Source organism: Sturnira hondurensis, unplaced genomic scaffold (assembly GCF_014824575.4).
Source record: "Sturnira hondurensis isolate 20B ecotype Veracruz unplaced genomic scaffold, ASM1482457v3 Scaffold0021354, whole genome shotgun sequence".
In the NCBI taxonomy this organism is placed as follows: Eukaryota; Metazoa; Chordata; class Mammalia; order Chiroptera; family Phyllostomidae; genus Sturnira; species Sturnira hondurensis.
The window spans coordinates 3,907,851-3,935,618 of record NW_028093985.1 but is presented as its reverse complement, the minus strand read 5'-3'; the positions used below and the strand labels follow the sequence as shown (position 1 = coordinate 3,935,618).

General features: G+C 43.7%; 1 protein-coding gene across 2 annotated transcripts in view; it reads right to left on the bottom strand.

The window, feature by feature from the left end:
• The window catches only part of SV2C (synaptic vesicle glycoprotein 2C), a 189,825-nt gene that overhangs the window by 23,959 nt on the left and 138,098 nt on the right, over positions 1-27,768 (bottom strand). For both annotated transcript variants that reach the window (XR_005064491.1, XM_037032193.1), the window contains exons 5-7: positions 4,073-4,206; positions 3,493-3,582; positions 61-171 (exon numbers count right to left, since the gene is read on the bottom strand). Coding sequence is in view for 1 of the 2 variants with exons in the window: in XM_037032193.1 (XP_036888088.1) it covers positions 61-171; positions 3,493-3,582; positions 4,073-4,206 (335 nt within the window). In the remaining variant the exon portion in view is untranslated. The remainder of the gene's footprint in view (positions 1-60; positions 172-3,492; positions 3,583-4,072; positions 4,207-27,768) is intronic.

The following is a 27,768-nucleotide window of genomic DNA, read 5'->3' as shown; positions in this document are numbered from 1 at the left end:
CTCTGGCCAACCTCAAATACAGCAAGTTGGCCAACAATTCAGGGCAGGCTTGTTACTTACTCCATAGAGTTCTGTGTGGATCCGAACGAAACACCTCCTGTACCACGTTCCTGTGTCACTCTCAATTTCGATCAGCTCATCTATTTGTTTTGGGATTTTGATCCTGTTTACCTGTAAAGAGCAATACAGCACAAAGTGCTGAGTTCTCTCCTCTGAGGCTGCTCAGTGTCGGCTTACTAACTGTTTTTAGGGGAGTGAACGCCAACTGCAACAAAAAAGCAGGTATTTGATAATCACTCTATACATACACGAGACTGCTGGAGCAAGTGTACAGACTCAAATGGCACCTAAAGAATGGAATGAAGAAGGAATGGGAGGGAGGACCATGGAGAAATGGGGGAAGAGCAAGTGGTAATGGGACAGCGTGAAACCAAAATTCCCCTCTGTGAATCATTACAACAAAGGCACACATCAGCAGATAGAACATCAGATAGGTTCGCTTCTAAATAAAGAATTATTTTGCTTAGACTAAAGTGATTATACATACTTTTCTTTGGGACCTACTTATTTGATCAATTTGGCCCCTAACCATAATTCTTCGTTTACCTATCAAACTTTTATTTTTGGAGCGTTACTATGATCCTCTCTTCCTTTTCCCACAGCCTAACTAACCCACGATGACTGGTCAGCAAATACCTACAGGTGGCTATGGTGCAAGGTCAAGTGGATGAGCTTTGACAGCAAGCATCAACACTGATTCTTCAGCCATACAAGCAGAATGAATGATGGAGTTTGGCATGAAAAGCTGTATCCATTACTTAAGTTAGCTGCCTTTTGCTAAGGAAAAGAACCAAGAGGCAGGAGAAGCAATGCTTTCAAAGTCGAGAATGAATCTTGGGTGGAGGGAGAGAAGGAGAGAGGGCGAGAGAGAGAAGAAAGAATGGTTCCTTTGTTGGGTCTGTCCCTTTTTATCCTGTTAGTCCACGGTTACCTGCTTTTGATAAATCCGAGAGAGGCACAGAAATGTGCACACGTCACCCCTGCCAGGGATAACCTTGGAACAATTTTTTTCAGGAGATTTTGCCAGCATCCAAAGCAGCACTTCTATTGTGAGAATCTAGGTACCGAGTTTGGCTCTTAATGGGGGTGATCTGGGGACCCTGCCTACCTCTCAAATTATACCAGGTAGGCAATAACCTTTTCCTGACTGTGTAAAAAGGATGTCTGTATTTAATGAAAATAGTGTCCAAGTTAAACACAAGATTCTAAATACTGTCAGCTCAAAATAATCCATGTGTTTATAGATATTATTTTGTGACACTCTAGATTTGTTAAAAATTTAGTTGCTTTTTTTTTTTTACGGGGGGGAAGGGAGTGAGAAAGAGAGGGAGAGAAACATGCAAGAGATATATCAATTGGTTGCCTCTCACATGCTCTCATCTGGGGAACTGGACCATAACCTAGGCTTGTGACCTGACTGGGAATCAGACTGGTAACCTTTTGATTCATAGGCCAGCACTGAGCTGAGCCACACCAGCCAAGGCTAGATTTATTTTTAATTATGGGGTTCTTATCACTCAATATATTACTTTTGGGAGACTTCTCCCCTCATCAGTGTTTGCTTATTCATTAATTTATTGGCACCCATGGGGGTGCCAGGCCTGACAGTGGCCCTGGGAGATGCAAACATCAAACAAACATCATACCCTGTGAGCGATTACTGTACAAGTAAAAAGTACTCTGATGGAAGTCCATATCAGACGGGAGAGACATATTGTACAGAACACCCAAGTCGATCTGGGAGTGAAAGAGAAGACAGAAACCTTCATGAGCCGCAGAGTTTGAGCTGGAGTTCATGGAGAAAACATCATTTACCATTTGTGCACACTATTTGGAGGCTATTCCAAGTGGGAGGAATATCACATGCAGAGGTATGAGAAAAATAGTGTATGAAGCAACCACAAAGAGAGTGGCATTCCTGAGAAACAGTCCAAGAGCAAAGGGCAGTGAGTAATGAGGGATGAACCAGATCAGTGACAGTAATGGTGGAAAGTAAGAAACAACAATCTTTAGGATGGAGAATAATAGGACAGAGGGATAATTTTTATGTAATGAAGATAAAGGAAAGAAGGCAATAGGATAGTTTTCAGGGCTCTAGTTTGGGTGGTATGAGTGGTACTTGCTGGTAAATTTAGGACAAGGAAGAAGCTCAGAAACTCTTCAGGTGGTAAGTTTAGATTTCAAAATTCAGAATTTAAAGGGCCTGTAACACATAGAATAATGGCCCCAGAGCTCGTCAACATGCATGTCTGGTGCCCAGGGGCTCATTAGCCTATAGAGATGCAGGAGATGAGATCAGCTAAGGAGAGTGAGTAGAGTTAAAAAAGAAACTAACTGAAAATAAAGCCCTGGAGAACAGTAGGGGCACAGGGAAAAGGGCTTAGAAAGGAGACCTTGAAGGAATTAATGCAAATGCTCTGTATTGTAGATATAATGAGTAAAAAGGCAAATTTGTCATGGTAGAATCACATGATGACTCTGGAAGTCACATATAAATGATTTTGAGATTATCCATTTCTTTGGATTGTTCCTACCTTATTCCCACCTTATAAAAAATATGAACAGGGATGAGCACGAGGGGTCTGGGTAACTGTGACCTGCTGAAAGAAAAGCAGGTAAACAGGGCCATGAGGCCCAACAGAGACACCTTCTCAGAAGTCGTTGGTGGAGGATTCACCCTCAGCTGGCTGACAAGGAGTAAGTGGTATTCAGCCTCTAGATGATGTCTCAAGACTCCTCCAGCCCCATGATCCTTTAATTTAAAGACAGTCTTTCCCTAATATGCATCTATTCAAAAGAATGGCCTAGTCAGAGGCTTCCAGGTCCTCCACTACTGATCTTGATTTTTCTCCATTGCACAAATGTTTTTGCTGGTGAAGACCAGTGATAATTTGGATAGAGGCCAGACTGAAGTCTATCTTCACCTTATGAAAAATGTATTTCCTAGATAAAAATAAAATAAATAAATCAGATACCAGGGGGCTGTTTAACTAGGAACTATTTCATATTTTAAGAACTGTCATTGGTGTTATTTATAAGACACCGAAGATCTTACTCCTGTCACACTTGTGTGTTACTGTACATCCCCCGAAACCTGTTTTAGACAAAACATTTTTCATCTAACTATACACTGTATATATCAAGAGATTTTAAAAACACATTCCTTCTAAAAATTCCATGCACCCAATTTTCATGAATTTAGACTGGTTTTCCCATTGAAAGTAAACTCTGTAACAAGAGAATTGAAGAACATCCGTGCAGAGGGAATGGCACATCCAACAGCAGTGTGGCCAGCTCAGGTCTAACAAAATGGCAAGTCTGAGGAATGGAAGGACAAGCGGAGCTGGTACAGGGACAGGAGTTTACAATCTGGCCTCTTCAGAAGAAGTTTCCGCCACTGGCATAGACGATGCGCTGAGGGGCAGAACTCACCGTGAAGACCTTCTCCGGCTGACCCCGGGCTCTCATGTTGGTGTCATGAATTAACTTCAGAATCATCCAGGCTTCATCATGTTTTCCAGCCTAACAAAGGTAAGTAGACAGTGAAGTGCAAGGAGGTGAAACACTCATCCTCCCTGGTTTTCCAATAGCCATCTTGAACTGCCAGACCCAATTAGGTATAACTGGGCAAATGCATTTAGGTATGTCCCAGTGGGACATACAGACCACTTGGGTATCCTTGAGTACCTTAGCAGTTCAATGGACATGCCTATGACTAGAAATAGCACCTACAGATGGTAAAATTTCACCTATGAACAATGAGCCACGTTTTTTTCATCGAGCAAAAGGTTGCTTGCTTGAGGAGAAACGTGAGTGCTTTCTGGCCTCAAGGCAGCTCGTCGTCCACATGCTGGTGGTTGAAAGTGTGTCTCCACGACACCAAACCCTCCATAGTGCCACAGCTGGAAGGAGAATGTTCCTCCCAAAGAGGCCAATAGACGTCCCTAGAATTAACAAGCAACTCCTTCCAACGAGCATGGCTTCCTTGAGTATAGGTAATAGTAAGTGTTACCTCCAATAAGAACCGGGGGCTTTCCGGCATGAATGTGAGGGCCACCACCGAGCAGACACAGGGGAGGGCGCAGACAATCACGAACACACGCCAACTGTGAAACTGGTAGGCCGACCCCATGCTGAAGCTCCACCCTGGAAAAGGAGGACAGGAGGACTGAGGAAGAGTGCCTCTCAAGACTGCTTACTGGGAACGTGGCGACTCTGCAGTCACTGGAGTGTCTACACATCGAACCTATTAGTCAACTCTTCCCACCCACAGAAGGATGTGCTGATCTGGGCTGACCAGCTCAGTATCACCAACGGCACCACCAGCGACAAACAAGACCACCAACGGCAGTGCTGAGAAGAAAGATGCTTGGAACGTAAGGGGTCAGGGCCTAAGTATGGGGGTGCATGTATATTTACATACAACCAAATTTTGAAGGCTAAGATAAATTAATCTGGGATACTAATTTTCCCAATAGACCACCCTGCTGGGTATATTCTGTTTGCTCCTGCAGATCACCCTCCAGTCTCCACCATGCTGTGTGCCAGGCGGGAGACCTTTGTGGACCGCATCCACTGGCTCCTGTGCCCACCGACTTCCACGTGGGTGTGAACAAAGGAAGCACTGGCAGGAGCCAGGGAGTGGGAGTGGGGTTTAGCATGTCTATTTCTCTCGCTTTCCTTCTCTCTTCCCCCTGCCTGGGTGGGGGTTTGACCCTGGGTGTGCTCATCCACTAGAATCTTCTATAGCTGAGCCTCTTGCTAGGTTCTGGCAGCCCTTTCTTCCCCTTTGAGGTGCAGGTGGATACAGGATGCCCTTCTGCTACCAGCTCTCAGGTGCTTTATTATTCTTTTTTGGTTTCTCCCAACCCTTCCCACATAATCTTTTTAAGGCTCTTTATGAGAGTATCGTCACTTTGCCTGTTAGCACCTTGGCCAGTACAACTAGTAAGAATTGGCAGTGTGTTATCTCTCCAATAGAGCAAGAAAATTTTAAATGTCTAAATAGTATTTTTTTATGATAATCAGAATGAGCATGGGATACAAACAGAAATCTCTTCATGAACTAAAAGTAAAACAGTCTTATATTTAAATGAATATAAAATGATTGGAAACAAAATTCAAACATGATTCTAAATGAGAAATAATGCGGCACATCAAATCTAATTAAAAGAGAGGAAATTTATAGAGGCATAGATGAATTATGTGAGGCAAAATATTGATTTTTGGCATTGCTTGGTATTTATTATAAGGCTTTTGTGAATAAAAGTCAGGTAGTTCACACCCAGCCAGCAGAGAGGCAGTGTAATTGCTCGCTGTTTACACAGGAGCCGAGTCAGATTCGGGAGGTGATGTAACTTCTGCAAGGCCACACACTGAAGTTACACACCAGAATCTTCCGCCTGGGATTTGAGGCAGAATCTTATGGCACACACAGCCTCATGGCTGTGCACACTCACTCTTTTTTTAAAAAAGATTTTATTTACTTGTTTTTAAAGATAAGAAAGATAGGAAGAAAGAGAGGAGAGGAACTTCAATGTGTGGTGGCCTCTTACACACCCCCTACTGGGGACCTGGACTGCAACCCAGGCATGTGCCCTGACTGGGAATCAAACCAGTGACCCTTTGGTTCACAGGCTGACACTCAATCCACTGAGCCACACCAGCCAGTGGCACACTTACTCTTAAACACAGAATTTGTTGACAAGGGATGTAAACATACTCTACCAGTCATGGATGAATCAACATTTTCTGGGAATGTAATAATACACAAGGACGACGTGAACTGCTAAATGAACTGCGTTGTGAACGTCAGGAAGGGGTGTGTACCCTCAGTGTTTTGTGCAGCAGAAGGTCAAGTCTCAAGTGTCTAAAACACAGAAGAAAGCCTGTGATGAAACAGAGAAAACATACCTTGTTCACATTTGACCTGAGAGCTTCGTATAAAGAATTTCTTTCTAAAAAGCTCTAGATCTTATTATTGTATGTGTTAGGTGAAAAATAAAAGCCATAGATGGCTGATTTAGGCAGATGCATGGTTTTAATTTCAGGCTACCACCTAGTACATGGGGAAAGAGCAAAGATGAGAAGGAGAGGTCTCTGGTCCCTCTGTGAAAGCAAATTAGTTCTGAAGATGCAGTTTTATAAACGGAAACAGGAGGGGTTGGCTTTTAAAAATGAAGTTATTTAACTAAGGAGAAAGTCCCACCAGTGGACAGAGCAGGAGACTCCTTGTGGTGACAGAATAACGCTCCCTCCCCGGCCAAAAGGGTCCTCATCCAGATGCTCTAGACCTGTGACTATGTCCCCTTCCATGGCAAAGGGACTTTGGAGGTGTGATTAAGTTTAGGATCTTGAGAGAAAGTGACTGTGCCATGTTTTATGCCTGAGTCCTACATAAGTACAAGGGTCCGCAGCAGAGAAAGAGAAAAGCAGGAAGGAAGCCAAGGCAGACTGGGGAGAAATCCAAGGATGCTGCAGCACTGGCTTTGAAGATGGGGGAGGGGCCCCAAGCCAAGTGATGCATGTGCCTTGTAGATGCTAGAAAAGCCAGGGACACATCGTCTCCCCTTGAAGTCTCCAGAAGCCCTGTCAACACATTTAGACTTCTGAGCTCCAGAACTGTAAGGCAGTAAAATCATGCTGTTCAAAACCAGTCAGTTTGTGGTCATTTGACACAGCAGCAATAAGAAAGCAGCACACTTCCCTTTGTAGATAAAGATCTATTGCTAGCCTGGCTGGTGTATTGGGTTGACCGAAAAGTTCATTTGTTTTTTTCTGTAAGAAGGCTGTAGTATCTCTCAGTTGTCTTTAACTTTATTTGAAACAATTTTGTTAAATTGTATTGTGACACCTGTCATATCAGCGTGCATTTAAAAAAAATCACAATTGGTAAATTTTTGTGTAGCAACTTTATTATAAGAAAATATCCAACATTCTTAGCTTATTATGCTTTATTATTTCAGGGAAGATAAAAATGCAACTGAAACGCAATATATATATAATATAATATATATATATAATATAAATATAATATAAATATATATATATTGCGTTTCAGTTGCATTTTTATATATATATATTTGTGCAGTTTATGGAGAAAGGGCTGTGATTGACCAAATGTGTCAAAAAGTGGTTTGAGCAGTTTTGTGCTGGAGATTTCTCACTGGATGGTGCTCCAAGATTGGATAGACCAGTGGAAATTGATAGGGATCAAAACGGGACATTAACTGAAAATGATCTATGTTATACTATGCAGAAGACAGCCGACACACTCAAAATATTTGAGTCAATAAAGTTATTGATGAAAACAAGAAACATATCTTTTATTTTATGAAAAAAAAAACCCTAAACAGACTTTTGGCTGACCCAATAAATTAAGCTGGAGAATTTTATTTTCTCTGTAAAACTTCAGGCCCTTTGCTTTTGATTTGATTTCTCCAGATGCCTCACCAAGGACTTCAGGCTCTTTGTTGACAGTCTTAGAAACATTGTCCTTTGCTCTTACGTCTCCCAAATATCACATCCGTGGGTGAAGAGACAGGTGGCAGTATCACACCAGTTTTCAGTCTACAGAGGAAACTGACTACAAATAGAATCTAAACCTGGAAGAGAACTAGGAGAGTCCAACTCTCCTCAGGTTAGAATGGAGTTTGTACAGGCGGAGAGTTTTCTGTCCACCAGCTGAAGTTTAGCCTGTTTTCTGCTGTTCAGGTCCTTCTCTACTTCATTACCTGTGAAGTCTGTCTTCTGGTTCCCTGCTTGGGGGCTGTGAGTGGGCATGAGCATGTGTGCACACAGACATGCAGTGTGGTGCCCCACTCTGTATCAAGGGTGTATCATCGACCCACTTTCCTTGCCATTTATTTGCAACATGCTTTCCCCTGAGTCTCTAAAACTATTGTACCCTTTTTTAGCCTCTCTTCAAATCTCTAGCAGCCCACTCCACTCCTTGTACTTAACCTCACCAGTAGCTTTGGGGAGATAAACACAGAGGGTACATACGTCTCAGCTTCACACTCCTGAATCTCCCTACCTAACTGGACCTGTCCATCTCGCTCTGCCTTCCCTTTGGTTACAATGGATAAACTGTCCATGCTCCTATCTACAGCCAACCTGTCCACATGGCGCCTGGTGCCCAGCCAATTCATTCTCTCAAAGACAGAAGGTTATCCCTCCTGTCCAGCTCCCATCATCATGGTCTCTCATCTTATAGGAGTGGCCACTCCATCAGCGCAGCTCCTCGAGAGAATGGTCTACAGCAACTGTCTCCACTTTCTCTCCCAAAGTTCTCACCCCAAACAGGCTTCTGCCCCGTAATTCCACAGGAACTGTGCTCATCAAGGTCGCCTGGCCAAATTTCATGGTCATTGGTCCTCATCTTACTTGAACTCTCTAAACCATTCTATAGAGTTTGACCATCCCCTTGTGCTCGAACAGCTTTTCCCCCTTGACATCTCATCACTGCATGTGCTAGTTTGTTTCCCACCTCACCGACTTTCTTCAGTTTTCTTGTTGGCTCTTCTTCTGACTGGCCCCAGAAAGTTGGTACACCCCAAATCTTGGTTATCAGTCCTCTTCTCTACCTGCAGGTCCTCTCTAGGTGGGTTCACGTATTTCCAAGACTTTAGGTGGCATCTGCATGCCACTGTCTCTGAAATACAGTGTGTTTTCTTCCCAGAGCACCAGCATCCTACTTACGTCTTCACAAAAGTGCCTAACAGGCATCTCAGTTACTGGGTCCAAAATGGAGTTTCTGATTTCCTGCCCTGCTACCAAAGCAAATTCTTGTTTCTCCCTCAATTTTTGCTATTTCAGCAAATGATATGCTGCCAGCCACCCAGACATTCATGCCCCAAACCAAGACTCCATTCTTGATTCCTCTTATCCACCGGCCTCAATATCCATTCCGTCAGCAGGTTCCATATCGAGATAGATCTTAAAGTCACCCGCTTCTCCTGGTTCTCACAGCACAGCAGAGCTTTGGGCTGGCAGCTCTCTCTCTGACCTTCTGCAGGAGCCTAACTCTCCTTTTCCTGCCTCTCCCGGTCCCCTACAGTCCACTCTCCTGACAGCAGCTGACTCAAATCCTTTTAAAATGTCAATAAGAACACTTTACTCTGCTCTCTGGGAGCCTCCAACAGCTCCTAATAGCTTTGGAATCAATCCAAGTGTCTTACTGCGGCCTCTAGGGCTGATAGAAACTGACCCCTACCTATGCATCTGGGCTTGCCTCCTCCTGGTCCCCTCAGTTTGGGCCAGTTCCATTGACCCACTATCAGCTCTTCCAACATACGAAGCTTATGTCCAGCTTAAGGGCTTTTCCATAGCTCCTTGGAAGCCTAGCCATGCATTTGAAAGGACGTTTGCTGCATTTTATCCTGCTTTTCTGATTTTTGGAGTGGGCGGGTTTTTCAGTGTATCTCCTTTATGCAGTCCCCTCAGGGTGTCTGTGGTTGGTATTTTCCATGCCTGGACTGCTCTGCCTGAATATTCACATACATGGATGTCTTCTTCACACCTCCTGGGTCTCAGTTTATCTCCTCAGAGAGGCCCCTACACTCAACGCCACTCTCTATCCCTAAGGCCTGCTTTGTGGTCTCCTAAGCACTTACCACTCTCTAAAGGTATCATAGTCATTGAGTTATTCACATGTTTACTATCTTCCCCCCCACCACAAGAGCAGGAATTCAGACTTCTTTACTCACCAACATATGCCCACCATGTGTGTGTGTGTACACGAACGTGCAAACTCACTGCAGACTCCTAAAACAATAGGTACTCAAGTTTCCTTTTGACTTTTTTTTTTACTGAATTCACACAAAATAGAAAAACACCCTTGGTCTACTTCCACATTACATTAGTAACTTATATACAGTAAAATTTATTACTTTCTTATTACACAGTACGTTAGGAGTTTGACAAATGCACAGATTATGTAACCACCGTCCTAATCGGGGCACAGACCAGTTCTGTCACCACAAAACAGTCCTTCCAGCTGCCCTTTTGGAGTCAACCATCTTCCATTCCTAAGCCCTGGCACCCAGTGCCCCGTTCTCTGTCCCTGTAGCTTTGCCTCTTCCAGAATGTCATAGAAATGGAATTGTAATGTCTGGCTTACTAGCATAATGTATTCATGAAGACTGTGGCACCTGTCAATAACTTTCCCCTTTTCACTGCTGAGTCGTGTTCCATTGTGTGGATATACCACAGTTTGCTCACCTAGTCACCAATTGAAGGACATTTGGGTTGTTTTCAGTTTTAGGTGAGTATAAATAAAGCTGTTAAACACATTTCAGGCATGTGTTTGTAGGTCCCAAATCTTTCCCGTTCCCTTGGGTAAACACCTATGAATGGGTCAGGTGAGTCATTTGATGAGTGTATGTAAAGCCTTATAAGAAACTGCCAAACACCATCCCCACCAGTAGTGTATGAGCGTTCTAACTGCCTCACTTCCTTCCCACCACTTTTTGGGTCATTTTTATTTTAAAAAATTTTGGCCATTCTAGTAGATGTTTTTTTTTCTTTTTCTTAATATATTTTATTGATTATACCATTACAGTTGTTCTATTCCCCCCCTTCAATCCCCTCCACCCATACCCTCCCTCCCCCATCATTCTCCCCCCCTTAGTTTATAACCACGTGTCTCAAGTTCTTTGGATTCTATATTTCCCCCACTATTCTCGCCCTCCCCCCATCTATTTTCTACCTACCATCTATGCTATTTTCTGTGCCTTCTCCCCCCTTCTCCTCCTCCCACTCCCCTGTTGCTAACCCTCCATGTGTTCTTCATTTCTATGGTTCCACTCCTGATCTAGCTGTCCTCTTGGTTTCCTTTTGTTTTAGGTGTGGTTGTTAATAACTGTGTGTTTGCTGTCCTTTCACTGTTCATATTTTTCATCTTCTTTTTCTTAGATAAGTCCCTTTAGCATTTCATATAATAAGGGCTTGGTGATGATGAACTCCTTGAACTTGACCTTATCTGAGAAGCACTTTATCTGCCCTTCCATTCTAAATGAAAGTTTTGCTGGATAAAGCAATCTTGGCTGTAGGTCTTTGGATTTCATGACTTGGAATACTTCTTTCCAGCCCCTTCTTGCCTGTAAGGTCTCTTTTGAGAAATCCGCTGACAGTCTGATGGGTACTCCTTTGTAGGTGACTGTCCCCTTATCCCTTGCTGCTTCTAGGATTCTCTCCTTCATTTTGGTCTTGGCTAATGTAATTATGATGTGCCTTGGTGTGTTCCTTCTTGGGTCCAACTTCTTTGGCACTCTCTGAGCTTCCTGGATTTCCTGGAAGTCTATTTCCTTTGCCAGACTGGGGAAGTTCTCCTTTATTATTTGTTCAAATACGTTTTCCACTCGTGGCTGTTTCTTTCCCCCTTCTGGTACCCCTATAATTCGGATGTTGGAACGTTTAAAGATGTCCTGGAGGTTCCTAAGCCTCTCCTCATTTTTTTGAATTCTCATTTCTTCATTCCTTTCTGGTGGGATGTTTCTTTCTTCCTTCTGGTCCATTCCATTGATTTGAGTCCCAGTTTCCTTTCCATCACTATTGGTTTCCTGTGCATCTCCCTTCATTTCAATCAGTCCAGCCCTCACACGTTCCTCTAATTTGTAACTTTGTTCCTCTAATTTGTGACTATAATCAACCAGTTCTGTGAGCATCCTGATAGTGTCCTGAATTGTGCTTCTGAGAGGCTGGCAATTTCTCGGTCGCTTAAAGTTATTGGCTCTGAGACTTTGAGTTCTTCTTGTGCCATCTTTCGGGTTGTTCGTGCCTGTTCCATAGCAGGATCAGAGCCCTAAAGTGTTCACTAGTACAGGGCAACTCAGTCGCTGGGTTGTGACGCTGTATGTGGGGGCGGGGTCAAAGAGGGACTATGGCGTCCTGTCCGCCGCCTGCCGCCACGGCCCTCACCGGTGCCACAGTTGCCGCCGTCAGTCACTGGGCCCACGCGTTTCGTCCCACTGCACGCGAGTGTGCCACCGCCGTCAGCCCTCGCCCCCTGGGGCCTGCGTGGTCTGTCTCACTGCGCGCGAATAGGCGCCCGCGGTCTGCCCCGCACCCCAACTGGTTCCCGTCTGCCTGCGCGCCTGGGTCGGGGGCCCTGTCCTGCCCGACCCTGCTCGCTGCTGGCTCCGCCCCTCTTACCGTCCCGATGAACGGTTAGATGTAGTCGGACTTCCGTATAATTCAATTTTCTGTCGTTTGGTTGTGTCTTTGTTTCTCCAAACCTTTGTTGTATTGGTTGTGGGAGAAGGCACAGTGTTTCCACCTATGCCTCCATCTTGGCGGAAGTCTGGGTAGTAGATGTTTAGTGGTATTACATCACAGTTTTAATTTGCACTTCCCTATTTGCACTTGCCTCGTAATATCCTGATTTGCTTTTTGTTCATTCATTCAAACGTTTATTGAGTGCCTGCATGTGCCAGTCATAATGCTGTGATGTGGAGGCTAATAAGACTTACCTCTGCCCTCTCGGAGTTAGAGTCCAACAGAAGAGACATATTTGTTTACAAGCCGTAATAAATAGTACTACCCTGCTGGAACAGGTTATGAAGAAAGTGTGCCGGGACTGCAGACGCAGTGGAGGTACCTCTCTCAAGAGCCCTAGCCCAATTTCTTTTCTGATTCGGGTCTATGAATAAAGAGAGTAATTCCTAAATTTCCTTTTAACATTTTTTATTGAATTTTTTGGGGTGACATTGGTTCATAAAACTATATAGGCTTCAAGTGCAAAATTCTAAAATACACCATCTGCATGTTGTAGTGTGCATTCTCCACCCAAAGTCAAGTCTCCATCATCATTTACCCCCGATCCCTTCTCTCCCTCTCCGCCCTCTTTCCCTCTGGTAATCACCATACTGTTGTCTGTGTCTATGAGTTGTTTCTTTTTTTGTTTGTTTGTTTTTGCTTTTGCTTAATCCCTTTTAAATGTCTAGCATCCAAATTAGAGATACAATTCAAATCAGTGCTTAAGAAGTAGATGAGTCCATCCAGGGACTGTGCCACGCCAGACCCCCAGCTCTTTCCAATTGTTCTATAACCAGTTAATTTGGGGAGAGGGAAGGGGGCCCCAGGGAGGTCAGATGGAGTCCAACTCCCCTCCACATTGAGGACACGCCCCAGGGTGTGTGTCTGTGTGTCAGAAACTGATGGCTATCCTGTGGCCTGAACGAAGGATAGACAGAGGGAGGGTCTTGAGAAATGACCTAGCATACGCTTTGTAAGATGAAAATGCCATTATCTGAATTAAAAATGAATAAAAGAATGAAGGGGTGAAACACTGACTACTGCAGCTGTGAATTCTTGGGACCCCTTCCCAGCTCCATTTCAAGATGGCTTAAGTCTGGATTGGCGAGTGACACAAAATCTAAACCACAAACATGGAGCGAAGAACTGGGACGTGAAACCAAGCCGCTTGCAACTGGGAAAGCGGGCTGTGGCTTTAGGACACTCATCTGCACTTAGTAACATGGATTCTCTTAAATGAGCCTTTTATGTTAGCACCATGCCTGTTTGTCTCTAAAAAAAAGATTCTTATGTGAATGGTGGTCCTTGGACTTTTTCACAAATACCCATTAAAATGTCATATGAGGGATTTATCTAAACATAATGTAAACTCCATGCAAAGAAGGACTTCAATTAGGGTGTTCTGGAAGGCAGTCACTGCAGAGCGCTAATCAGTGTGGTGCTAATAAGTGTTACGTGTCTTGCATAATGATTAAGGCCATTTGCAACCTCAAGCTGACACGTGCGGTGGCTGCAGAAGCCAGCTGCCTCCCCATCGCCTGTCTGCACTCTTTCAGGGTGACAGGGCAGAAGTGCGTGACGCACGGAGGAGAGTGCTGGCTTTCAGGGCTCCGTCCCTGATGCGCTGGTGAATTTGCCCACTTTATGGATCTGTGTATGTTTGGTTGCCAGTGATGTGATAGCATCCGTGAGAGTCTCTGACAAGACACACTTTCGATGCAGGACACAGATCCAATGTTCTAAAGCATGAATATAATGTTAGGTAATATTAATAAAAATTGATATAAGTGAGATTAGTTTTCTATAGTTAGGAAATAAACAACCTATTTATTTGTTGGTGGTCTTTACTCACCAGGCATATAGCTAATTAAAATTCTCTTTGGAAAAGTAGCTCAAAATCTATTTTCCCAAGTGACCAACAAGCTTAGGAAGGGAATCATCATCAGATACATTTCTGATTTTATTCTCGCAGAAGTAAAATTGTATCACCTTAACATGTCACTGATTGAAAATGTGAATCCTTCCCTTAGTCCTTGACAGGCAACTCAGGTTGCCACGCATCGAGCATCACCTGTGCCTCTGGAAGGCTTAACCAGAAGCCCCTGGACAGTCCCCACAGCTGATACCAGGAGAAATTTTTACCCTCTTCCCATTTGTTTAAAAAAGAGAAAAAAGTGTGGATGAATGAAATATTACAGTTACATAAACTATGGTCCAGCCATGCACTAGAACACCATATAACTACTGGCAGTGAATGAGGTAGATATTTCTGAACTGATATGGAAACTCTCCAAGTTATGGTGCTCAGTCAAAAAAGTTCCTTTCAAAACAGTGTAAATAGTAGTGATTGCATTTCACATACACACCAAACATATCATTATACCTAGAAAACAAGTGGGAGGAAAACAGGCCCAACTATCTGAAATGGTTACTCAAAGTAGGGAGTGGGAACCAACAGGGCTTTCACTTCTGCATTATTTCTTTAATTTCTGAGTTTTATATCACCTTGTATTACTTTTTGCCCAAAAATGGGAAAAGGTTTTTGAAGTTTTTGATTTTTCTGAAATACAAGGTCCGATGGGAAAAGGGAGACGATAAGGAACCTGGAATGATAATCGCGACACTTCACATCCATGCAATTCTCAGAACTAAACCAAAGTCGGTAGCTCCGACTGTGCCGAATCTAACCATGGCCACTGCAGCACACACTTAGGGTTGGCGGTGAGAACACAGCGGAGCCTACCCTGGTGCCTTTCTGGGTGGGAAAGACGACTTTCACAGACCTTTCATTTTTAAACCTGTCACTCTAGTCACATTCTAATTGTGGATTCTGGGGGCAGAGGCCAGTTGTATCTCAAGCCTAAATTGTGTAAGCACTATTGCCAACATCGATACACAAAGCAATCACGATAAAAAAAATTGGCAGAGGCCTGCCTGCAGCACATAATCAGGCCTTCAATAAGTGAGAGCCAATTCAACTGGAATTATACATCCTGGGGAGAAGGCCCAAGGGTCAAATTCCAACCAACTGCAGTAGTCATCCGTCTCTGAGAGCAGGCCCCAGAAACAAGCTGATCTTTCCTGCTAGTTTCTCTACTTCTTTTTCCAGGCTCAGACCCTGCCATTTGGAAAGCACAGAAACAGTGGCCAACAGCAGAAGGAAGTCACGGTTTATGTCTGGTTCCTGAATTTGGCTTGTGACCTTCACCATGCTTTCAAAGAAACAAATTTCCTAGTGGCTCCTGAAACTCATAAATGCATAGGCTTCTTTTTTCAGGGTTATATTTTTCTGGAACCTGGTCTGTGAGTGCTGTAAAAATAGAAAGAACAAATGAGAGGACCTTTCCAGAAAGAATTCCTTGTGCGAGAATGCAAAACTCCTTCAAGGGTGGCATTTCCCAAACTCTGCTGAGAAAAATGATGGGTCTGAACATTTAAAAAAAAACGGTGGCATCAAATGTATGTGTGTGTGTGTGTGTGTGCGTATGTGCTTTAAACAAAGGCCTTTTGGGATATTCTTTGTACATAGACCATAATATAGTATTAACATTATGATAATGTAGGTCAATCAAAATTTTATCAAAGTTTTTTACACAAATATATCCTATAATAGTGTACAGGATAGTCAAATTTTGACCATATATACACAAAGCTTATTTCATAAATACAAAAGCAGTTCTTACTCTATAAAGACACATTGTGTATATTCATATTTATTATCTTATAGCATATAGGGGTATGCATAACTTTGCTATTTTACTAACATAAATAATTTAAGATGAACTATACATGTTTGCAGATTTATATTAATATTTACACTCATATAAGCTGATGTCCACAGATGAAAACAATAAACTAGTTGAGTTCATTTTGTGACAGGTATTGTCTTAGGAAACCAAAAAACAAACAAAAGGGAATATTAAGACTTCTTACATTAGGTAGAAAGTCCCCAGACCTCACTCCAGGGTTAAGGCCCTCTCTGATTCTAAGTCTGTCTGCCTGGAGCAGATGAGGCCGCATGGAACTCTCTCTTGAGTACAGAACCACGGTAAGAAATGAAACACTTTGAAAATTTAACAAGCAAACTTGTAAACTGCAGTTGGTTCTGACACAAGTGCGTAAAGGTTGGTAGAGGATGTGCAGCAAAACAATGATACCTACTCTTTTCATTAACATCTCAGCCAATCTGCTGTCAAAGAAGCTGTCCTGAAGACACTTTCTCCCTTTAAACAGTGCCCCACACCACTCCGTGCCTTCTTCTACTCCAGACCGAGACTTCATTTTGTTCTTTGCACATGGCCTCAGCAAGATTTTGCTCATGACCAACAAAAGCTCTGTCCATTCCCAAAAGATTTTTAAAGCTAGGACACAAAAATGCCAATGGAATTCATTCTTAGGTGAGAGAGTTTTTCCCGGGGTGAGCGGGCCATAGTGTCTCCAGTGTTATCACAACAGAGGTCAGCCCAAGCGCTCTTTGTTGAGGACACCAAAGGTCACACTCATGTGTCTCTGCTAACTGTTGACCTCTTTACCTGCTCCTTTTTTCTAGCTTTTTTTTTGCCCTGTAGCCTCTGATTTAGAACAAATCATTTAACACATGACAAGTGAAGCAGCTGCTTACTCAGGCCCCAAATGACCCTTAGAGTTTTGTCATTTATGTCAAAGAAATGCCATTCTAATGGGCTGGGAAATGCAGGCAACCACAATGCCTTGAGAGCTCTGATTTCCAGGCCTTGTGCCTCAAGGAAGGGACATCACACCCCCATTCCAAGCTCAGTGGATGGAAATACAGCCCTGGAGAGGTCCACTATACTAGCTCCATAGCTAGATATTGCTCCCTTGTACGCAACTCAACTCACCAAGAGAACGGCCTTCAGATCATCTCAAGTTCCTGAGGTTTACTGTCATCAGCTGCTCCCCCAAAGACCCCCAACCTCCCTCACAGCCTTCCAGACCAGAAAGGTGGGAGTCAGCTTCTACTCTCCTTCCCTATGGCCAGTGGATCACTGAGAAAGCACTGAGATACGGAGGTGCGCACGTCGTGGTTACTCCCCTGAGCCCTCAAGCCTTGGATCTCTCCGCCATCCAACAACGAAAGGGGTGGCACCTGGCCCAGCACTGGCTTTCCTCCCTTCTTACTGGCCACTCCCTGTTGTTAAATAATTTTAATACCACCTCTCCTTTATAGAGCACCCAGCTTCCAATCTGCCTATCTATGTTCCACCTACCTTCAAGAAGTCTTTCTGTGATGAAGATCCCATCCCATCACTCACTAGCTTAAATCCTTTCAGTGGTTCTCTGTGGGCCCTTGAGGATAGAGTCTAGAGTCTAGAGTCTAGTGTGGCCACAAGGCTCTTCAAGACCTGGCTCCTTCCTCTCTCTCCAGCCTAATTTCTCCCAAATCCTTCCTTCTACCCTTTGCTACCTGGTGTGTAACAGCTTTGCATTTTCACCACTCCCCACCCTCATCAACTCCTAAATTCAGTTTTCTATCAACCAGGTACAAAGGAACAGCCTCTGTAACTTCTTTGTATCCTGTCGATTCCCACAGCCCTTGGCACAGGGCCTGGCATAGAGAAAGCCACATCAGAGAGTGATGGGCTGCAAGTCTGTTCTTTCAGGGCAGGGGTCATGCCTTGCTCATTTTTAGGAGAAGACAGGGGTAAAGAGTAGCCACTCCGCACATGCTGGTTTAGTTAATCAGTGAATAATCCACTCTTGGATTCCTTTAAAATCAGAGAGTTGGCCTAACACACTATCAAGTTTTATATTTTTGAAAACATACCTATTATGTTTGCTAATTTCCAAATACATGGACTTTTTTTTCTTTCTGTGATCAATATTTAGCTTAATAGCCTTGTCAAAAGAGCACATGCTTAGTTGTTTTTTGAAATACACTGGAACTTGCTTTACAGCACAGTGTGTGGCCCATTTTTGTTTTATCTGCTTTTACTGATATATGATTGACAAATAAAAATAGTGGAACTTACAGGGGAAAGTTTGGATTTTTTGACTGAAATCTCCCCACTTCCCCCAGCTCCTAATGTTATACCCCACAGACAGCCAGATAGGAAAGCCGGCTTCCCCGAGAGCAATGACTGTATTTTCTCACGGACAAACTTAATACTTCACCCACACAAAGGACTTCCACCACTGGACTGACCTTCGGAAAAAAAAAACACTCAAGATTTAATAAGCTCATATGTAGTCCATAGGGGCACTGTTAACATCTTTAAAGCATGTTTCATTTCACATTGTCTGAGGATAAAATATAAGAGCTCAAATCAGTTCAATTGTTGGCAAAAGCCTATTCACTCTTGCTCACGCCTGATTTATGACCCCGCGGGAGACATACAAATGCTATTTCCCCTCCCCCCTCCCCCCTTTGTTTCAAAATGTCAGGCATATACCCAGAGTTAAATTTCACCTTTGCTCCCTGGGAAGCCTGACTGCATGGGTCATTAATCTTGGCCCAGAAAGAGGTTCCTCCCTGCTACCGACTGTGGAGATGACTGGTCCTGGTGCATCCCGGGGAACAGTTTTCCAGGGCGATGGCGCCAGAAAAATCAACCCGAGAGTGAGCGAGTCTGGACGGATGCAGCCGTTTTTCATTCCGCATCACCTTCTCCAGCTGCTACATGGGAGAAACGATCTAGTAACTCAGAAAGGCCAGTGACCAAGTACTGGGGCGCCAGCAGACTGCAGTCCAGGGCAGCTGCAAAACCGGCTTTGACCAGAGTGCTGGTTCCCAGTACCTACAGATTCGCACGTGGGCCCCCTTTCTCCTCCTGACAGCGTGCCAACTCTGAATACAGTTTTGGAAAGACTGGGAAGCTCTGAGTACTAACTGAAGCCTCCAGGGAGGACAAAGATGGAGCAGACTCAAGGTCTGCAGCCCAGCAGATTACCAGAATAGGTACAGCATACCCACTGTGGGCCAGGAACCTCATACTCATTACTTTGTTCAGTACATCAACCATCCTGTGGCCCAGCACCCATCCCCCTGCCCAGGGTGCCCAGAAAAATACAGGCCACCAGTTCAATTCGATTTTATAAAAATTAGTATGTCTCATGCAATATTTGGGACATACTTATGAGTTCCATCCAGAGGGTATCCAGCCATGTAATATGAAACATAGAAATAATTATTGAAGCAGAGACAAAATTCAAGAAACATTGTACATAGGACAATGAGGCCTCAGTCCCCTTCAAAGTCGGTACCTCACACAGTTCTAATCACCATCAGCTGCCCCATCATATTTTTCTGAATTTCATAAATGGGCTGAAATCTCTTCCCTTTCAAAGGTGATTTTAGTTTGGGGAAAAGCCAGAAGTCACAGGGCACCAAACCTGGGCTGTAGGGGGCTGAGTCACCTGGGTGATTTGACATTTTGCCAAAAAACTCTGCACCAGAGGTGATGCATGAGCAGTATGTTGTCATGATGAAGCTCTCAGTCACCAGATGCCCATAGCTGTGGCCTTCTGAATCACCCAAATGGTTTCCATAGAGGAATGTACAAGCTTAATGCAAAATTTGATGCAGATTTGTTGCTCTACTTGTTCAGTCATTTTGAATGTGATGGCCACACAGTACACATGCTCACTTAATGGCATCTACCGCCTCCACTGACTAATACAGTGAAGTTGTCCTTGTTCACCCACATGCATTCTAGTCTACTCTCCTTGGCTGCCAGGTTACATTATGTTGCATAAACCATTCTCATTATATTTACAATGGCTGTACTTTTTCCAGACAGACCTCAAATGCTAAAACATTATTTGTTGTTTATCTGAGATTCACATTTAACTTGGCATCCTGTATTCTTATTTGCTAAACCTGGTCACTATACCCCAGGAGACATTTGGCAATGTCTGGAGGCAGTCTGACTCTCATGAGCTTAGGGGAAGAGGGTCACCACTGGCATCTAGTGACCAGAGGCCTGGGATGCGGCTAAACATCTTACAATGTGCAGGGCAGCTCCTCCTCCCCCAGAGAGTGGTCCAGCCCAGGTTCTCAGCAGGGCCCAGGGTGAGAGATCCAGCTATAAATTACTCACTATGCCTGTGTCACAAGTGCTCAACATTTATGGAACTAAAGAATTAGAGTACTTTGAAGCTTGTTTTCAAATAGAGGTTTGGAAACAGACTTTCAGAAGACTTTAGATTTCATTCCTGCATGAATACATGCTGTTTTTATGTTAGTTTTTATTAAGTTATAAGCTGATTTTGATTTTTTGATTTTTTTGAGATTTTGATTTTTTGCTGTAAAATCGATCTTTCAGGGTTGTCGTTTTTATCATTATATACTTTTAAATGAACTCTGAAAAACAAGCAAAGGTGGCACAGCATAAGAAAAGAAATATTGCTTCCCCTGGGGCTTTGGTGGAATTAGCATTCTCCATCAAATGCTTTCTGACAACACCCCCGGCTTATAAATGGTTATTAGCACCAAAAAGTAATAACCATGTATTTCCTAAAGCATTTACATTCTTATTTTATAAAGGTGGGGACGGTTTACTCTTAAAATTTCCCACTAACCTTCAGGAACGGGAATCAGTATCCTTAGTATTAAGTACCTGGCTTCAAGCACATGTTCTTGCAAGGTCACTCCAATAAAGCTGTGGCCAGTCAGCTGGAGGGGCCCCCACTGGGTTCCACGAGACCTGCATTCAGAACTCCGGGAAGTGTGCATTCCCTTCGGGGCCACCTCAGCTCTTGCCTCTTGGTGTCCATCTCTCTGTTCCCATCTGTCATTGTTGATTGTGATCAGCCAAGTCCATTGCCTTCTCTCAGCATCCCACCCACCATTCAGAACCACTCACCTCTGCTTCCCTCCTGCACGGCCACTTCTCAGAGCCCCCAGCCAATTATCCAGTCTCCTGCCTGTTTTACTGCAGTCTCCTCGTCCTCCCTCCTTCCGCTCTGCCCAGAATTTGCCCATTTGGTTATTCCTTGTCTGTCTACCTGCTGAAAACACTGCTGTCTGGAGCACAAGGCCCTTTGTCACTTGGCCCAGCCTGCTTCTCTGCCTCATCTCCACCCATGCGCTCCCCACTCCAGTTCAGCAATGCTCTCCACTGCACTTTTGTGGGCAATGTAATCACAGGGGACAGTATTGAAAACGCACGTTCTCAGCCTCTGTGACTAGAAACGTCCCATTTAGGAGGCCTGGGGTGGGGCCTGGGAATCCGCGCCTCAAACAAGACCCAGGTGGTTCTCATGCAGGTATAAATAAGAAACACAGCTTCTATCCTCGCCCTATTACCTCCTCTGGCTTGCACAGCCCTCTGTGCCTCACCTCAGGCTCTTTTCTCTTTACCCCGATTATCTGCTGAGAAAATTCCTATCAACACTTCAAACATGACCTCTCTAGAGCTTCCCCTGCCCGCGAAAGACCTGCCCCAAATCAATGGCTCTGACTCTGGCATCCCTGCAGTGATTCATGTGTCGCCCCTCCCACTCCCAGCATCTGTCACACATTCTGCATATTTGTTTATAATGTGTCCTCTGCTGAACTGCAGAGGCTGAAAATTTAGTCTCTGGAATAACCTTAAGTAGAATGGAATAAATAAAAAGGGACTTTAAATTTTGGCATGATCTCCACAGACAAAAAGGTATGAATGGCATGGACCACCAAGTAAGTTAAAAAAGTAAGTCACATTGCACTTGGACTTCATATACATATACAAAATTACACATTTATGAAGTTTTGCTTCCATATCTATTATTTCTCAGGCTGCACCAGATATTTATTTAAAACTGGGTCACGGTGACCACATCACTCATCCCCACCTGCTACTGTGAGCTATTTCCGGGCACACCCGGGAACATCTCCTGTGCACAAGTGAATGTTGCCTTTCCAATCACCCTGTAGTGGTGGTGGTTGGTGGCTGATTTTTAAAAATCGGGCTTAAAATTGAATCACCATCGTTCACTATCATTAGTCTGCAGAGACATGCAAACTAAACCCACAGTAAGATGACTCTCCACGCCCACCCAGTGTTGGCAGGGACGGCGGGGGAGGCGGGCAGCAACCAGAACTCTTACGAATTACTGGTAGGAGTGTAACATGGTACAGCTCAAGAGAACTGGCAGTTTCTTATAGAGTTAAATATATATCTGTCCTATGGTCTAGAAATGCTACATCCCACTCCTCGGTATTGATCCAAAAGAAATAAAAAATGGAAGCAGAGCTGAGGATGCTCAAAAGACTTAAGACTGATTAAAATGCAGCCTTTAGAAAATGAATCCCTCTGTCCCCCAAACCTCCCCCCACCAAAAAAAAAAAAAAAAAAACCCACCCGGAAGCAACTCAAATGTCCATCAACAGGAGCCAGAGGAACACATCATGGTGCATCAATAAACCGGCTAGTATTTTACAATAAAAAGGAATGAACAACTCATACATGCAACAACATGGATGGATTTATAAGACGTTATGCTGACTGAAAGAAGTCAGAAGGGCACATACTTTCCGTGAAGTTCAAGAATGGACAGAACTAATATTTGGTGATAGAAATCAAAGCAGTGGTTCCCTCTGGGGTGTGGAGTAGAGAGTTTAAAATGGGGGTGAAGAACCTTTTGGGGGAGAAATAAATGTTCCATTATCTTGATTTGGGTGGTGGTTACGTGCATGTGCACGATTGTTAAAATCCACTGAACTCTCTGTTTATGATCCTTGCATCTTTTTCTATGTAAATTATAGTTGCAACTTTAAAAAGAGTGGTCAGATAGCAACAGCAGCAGGGTTACATTACCAGTAACAGACCAAAGCCCCAGGCATGGTATTAAGATACTCTATAAACTACTGGATTCTGCCATGTATGATGCAGACTTTTTGCTCCAATTTTTGATGGAAAAATAAGGATGCCCATTATAAATGGGTAGAACTAATTTCATATCTATATAAATGTCTTTAATTCTTTTATTTATGCTTACGCATTAAATGTGTAACTCTAGAAAGCAATAATGACATCCATATGTTAAAGAACAAGTACTAAAATTCCTTTATAATATAAAAAAACAAGTATCTAAATATACATAAATAAAAATTGAATTAAAAAATTAAAACAAAAGATTTTTTCCTGAAAGTTTGGGCCAAAAACGTGGGTGTACATTTTACACGGGAGTGCATCACAGCAAAATATGGAAGTCTTTGATTTGGAAGTATTCAAACTGTATTGTTTTGGGTTTCGCACTGTTTCAACTGATTGCATCTGAACAGACAACGTTCTTTCTGCTCTTCACAGCACAGACGAGAGGCCAGGTTGCAGACTGAAGCTCCTTCCACCCTCCTGACTGAGCTCTCCGGGACTCAGGGAATTCCTAAAGAGGGAATTCCCAACCCCAGGGAACTAAGGAAGCCGTTGACCTTCTTTCTGACCATGACCATGCTGCCTAGAGTGGTCTTCTTCGTCTATATGGGTCAAATACAAACTACATCCTGCTTACCCACCACACAGCCCACAAAGGGTTGGCTGGTCACAGCTACTGCTGAAGGGTGCGAGCCACAAATCAGGGCATTTTGACTTTTGCGATCTCAACAAGTGCTCTCCCTCCCACCACAGCTGTCAAAACCAGACTCCTCACACACACGTGTGGGCTACAGAGAATATTTAACTCCAGAGGCGAGGTTAATCAATAGAATTGCATGTTAATTAATAAGATTGATAAATAAGTAATAGAAATGAGAAATTTCTCTAACCCGGCAGTTCTCAAAGTGTGGTGCATGCAGAATTCTTGGGCCGTGAAGGCTGACAACCAGATAAACACAATGAAGGGTGCTTCCACACAAAGCTAGACTAAGGAAAATCACAAAAGAGGTTTTCAGAAGTCTAGACATCACTCTCATTTCTCAGGAGGCAGGTAGAAGTTGAGGTGTTATTTCAGAAACTTCCAAGTCCAAGGGCAGGAGGAACTCCTTGGTCATGTCTGTTTTCTAAGTGTCTGCACCTTTTGAGAGCAAGTGAAGACAGAAACTGGACCTCTTGAAAAGAAAAATATAGCCCTGGCTGGTGTGGCTCAGTGGATTGAGCATTGGCCTGTGAACTGAAAGGTCATTGGTTCAGTTCCCAGTCAGGGCACGTGCCTGGGTTGCCCCATTGGGTCCCCAGTAGGGGGTGTGTGAGAGGCAACAAATCTGTTTCTCTCTCCCATCTTCTCTCTCTCTTTCTTCCTCCCTTCCCCTCTCTCTAAAAAAATAAATATAAATAAATAAAATTAAACTGATGCTGCTAAAAAAAAGAAAGAGAAGATAAATATAATGACATTTTAAAGGGGAGGTAGATTTAAAAAAAAATATGGGAATGGTCAGGATTCTGGCCAGGAAATGAATTTCCATGGAAACTGCTCTCCTTCAGAACCCAATCGTGCAAAGGCAAACGGAAGTGAGTTTTAAAAAATACCTTGTCAGCCCCCCCATAGACTCAATTTCCAGAGGTGACAAAGACAGGGGAAGCTTCTGACAGAAAATCAGATTTGACAAGAATCACAAAGTTAGAATGCATCTTCATTTTAGTGTTCCAATAAACGTTGAACTGTGATTAACTCTCACCAACACTGGGGGGCACCCTGGGTCCATAAGACACACAAAGATGAGGCACTTTAAAAAGCCTCTTCCCTGGTGACTTCCATTTGCAAGTCTGAGGGGAAGTTTGGAGCAGTTCAGCCGGGTGCCTGTCCTCCAGGGTTCTCATTCACCCGCATTCTGAGTTGGCTGTTGTATTCTTCAATTCGACCTGCCAAGGTGCCCACCTTGGTGGGTAAATACAGGATGTGACCAGGAGAGGAGGTGAACTTGATTCACTATACCTGCTTAGGATTCTATTTTTTAGATTTTATTTATTTTTAGAGAGAAGGGAAAGGAGAAAGACAGGGAGAGAAACACCCATGTGAGAGAGATACAACTATAGGTTGCCTCTCACACACCCACAACTGGGCATCTGGCCTGCAGACCAGGCATGAGCCCTGGCTGGGAACTGAACCAGTGACCTTTCCGGTTTGCAGGCCAGCATTCAGTCCATGGAGCCACACCAGCCAGGGCCTGGCTAGAATTCTTTTGATCCTTTTCTCTTACCCTCAAATAGCAGGGTATTTGTTGTTGTTTTCCAGTTATAAAAACAATACATGCTTGTGTAGCAAATTCAATCAACATAGAATATAATTTAAAAGGAAGCACATCACCCAAGTTTTAACACCCAGAGAGAAACATAATTAACATTTTGGATTTAGTACAATTATTAGTATTTAATTAAGCCATGGGAAAATCAGTGAGAGTCATGGGCAAAGGAGGAGCTTTGTTCACTAATATTTACTATGTGACTGTTGGGCCACTATACTTGGGGGGCAGTCTCCGTATTTCACACTGACTATTAGGGCATATCTGCATCTGACATTGTGTTGTGTACCTGGAAATGGTCGTGAACTGCTGTGGATAACAGGCAGTTCGCAGGGGCTGAAAGAGTGAGATCGAGAGAGAGAGAGAGACTCCTCGTGAAGCTAAACATGTAGCCTGGAGTAACGCTTGTGAGAAGTCCAAGCTGGACTTCTGAGCCTGCTTCCACCGACACTCCCGGGGCATGAAATTCGGGGGAGCGAGTGCTGCTGCTGCTGCTGTTCTGCCGCTGGGCCGGCTGCCCTTGTTCATGCATTGTATTTGTTCTCTTGCCAAATATGATGAGGAAAGAAGTTCAGATTTTAAAAAAATCAATGGGAATATTCTGCAGTAGTTTTTCATCTTAAGAGTGGAAGAAAGTTCTTTTTTCTTATAATACATGGAAATACCTGTTTCTAAATTAAACTATACTTGTTAGTCAAGCTGAAAGATTCTAACTTGGTGATTAAGGATTCTGATACCTGTCATGATGCGGGGAGGGGTGTTTCTCCACACATCTAAGCCGTTCTGGACACCAGCTGGGTGTCCTACCGTTCAACTCTATTCTGACAGTAACTATGCAGAGACACCATCAGATTCCACAGGTTAAGGGCTCAGTCACACAAGGCATCCCCCGCCACCACCACCATACACTTCAGACACCAATTGCAAGCCAGGTTGTCACCTGTGCTTCTGACCGAGCAGCTACAGATCAGAGGCTCCAGTGACTTCCACCCTGGGTTTGAACAATTTGCCAGAATGGTGGCCAGAACACAGAGAAGCATTCTCCTTTCTAGGGTACCCATTTATTACAAAGGATATGACTCAGGAACAGCCAGATAAAAGAGATGCACAGGGCAAGGTATGGGGAAAGGACTTGGAGCTTCCACACTCTCTCCCAGAGCACCTCTCCTCAAATCTCCCTGTGTTCACCAACCTAGAAGCTTTCCAAACCCTATGCTTTGGGCTTTTCTAATGGCTTCATTACATAGGCATGATTGGTTAAATAACTGGCCACTGGTGATTAAACTCAATTTCTAGACCCCTTCCCCTTTCCCAGAGGTTGGGGGAGTGGGACTCAAAGTTCCAGCCACAAAGTTGGCTCCACTAGTGACCAGCCCCCATCCTTAGGGGGGTCACTAGTTTCCAACTCATTTTATTAATATAATAAAGACATTTTTTATCATGCATCACTTAGGAAACAGCAAGGGTTTGAGGAACCCTGTCAGGAATGAGACTAAAGACCAAATATATACAAGGTCTGTCCAGAAGATATATAGCCATATAATATAAAAAATAGAGACATTTCTTGAAGAAGACACAAGACACAAGAAACCTTGTATGTAGGGCAATGACACCTCAGTCCTCTTCAAAGTAGGCACCTTAGGACCTCACACAGTTCTCCTAATTGCCATCAGCTGCCCAGTCATATTTTCCTGAATTTTATTGATAGTCTGAAATCTCTTCCCTTTCAAAGGTGATTTTAGTTTGGGGAAAAGCCAAAAGTCTCAGGGCACCAAATCTGGGCTGTAGGGGGTCTGAATCACCTGGGTGATTTGATATGTCTCCAAAATCTCCACCCAAGACTTGATGCATGAGCAGGCGTGCTGTTGTGATGAAGCTGCCAATCACCAGTTGCCCATAGCTGTGGCCTTCTGAATCACCCACATGATTTCCACGGAGAAATTTTCAAGCTTAATGCAAAATTTGATGCAGATTTGTTGCTCTACTCACTCAGTCATTGTGGATGCGACAGCCACACAGCACACACGCTCACTCAGTGGCATCTTCCACCCCCACTGACTAGTACAGTGAAGTCATCATCGTTTGTGCATGTGCATTCCAGTCCATGCTCCTTGGTTGCCAGGTCACATTGATGTCATGCAAACCATTCTCATTATATAAATAGTGGCTGGACTTCTTCCAGACAGACCTCAAATGCTAAAACATTATTTGTTGTTTATCTGAGATTCACATTTAACCCTGTATTCTTCCTTGCTAAACCTGGTCACTATACCCCAGGAGACATTTGGCAATGTCTGGAGGCAGTCTGACTCTCATGAGCTTAGGGGAAGAGGGTC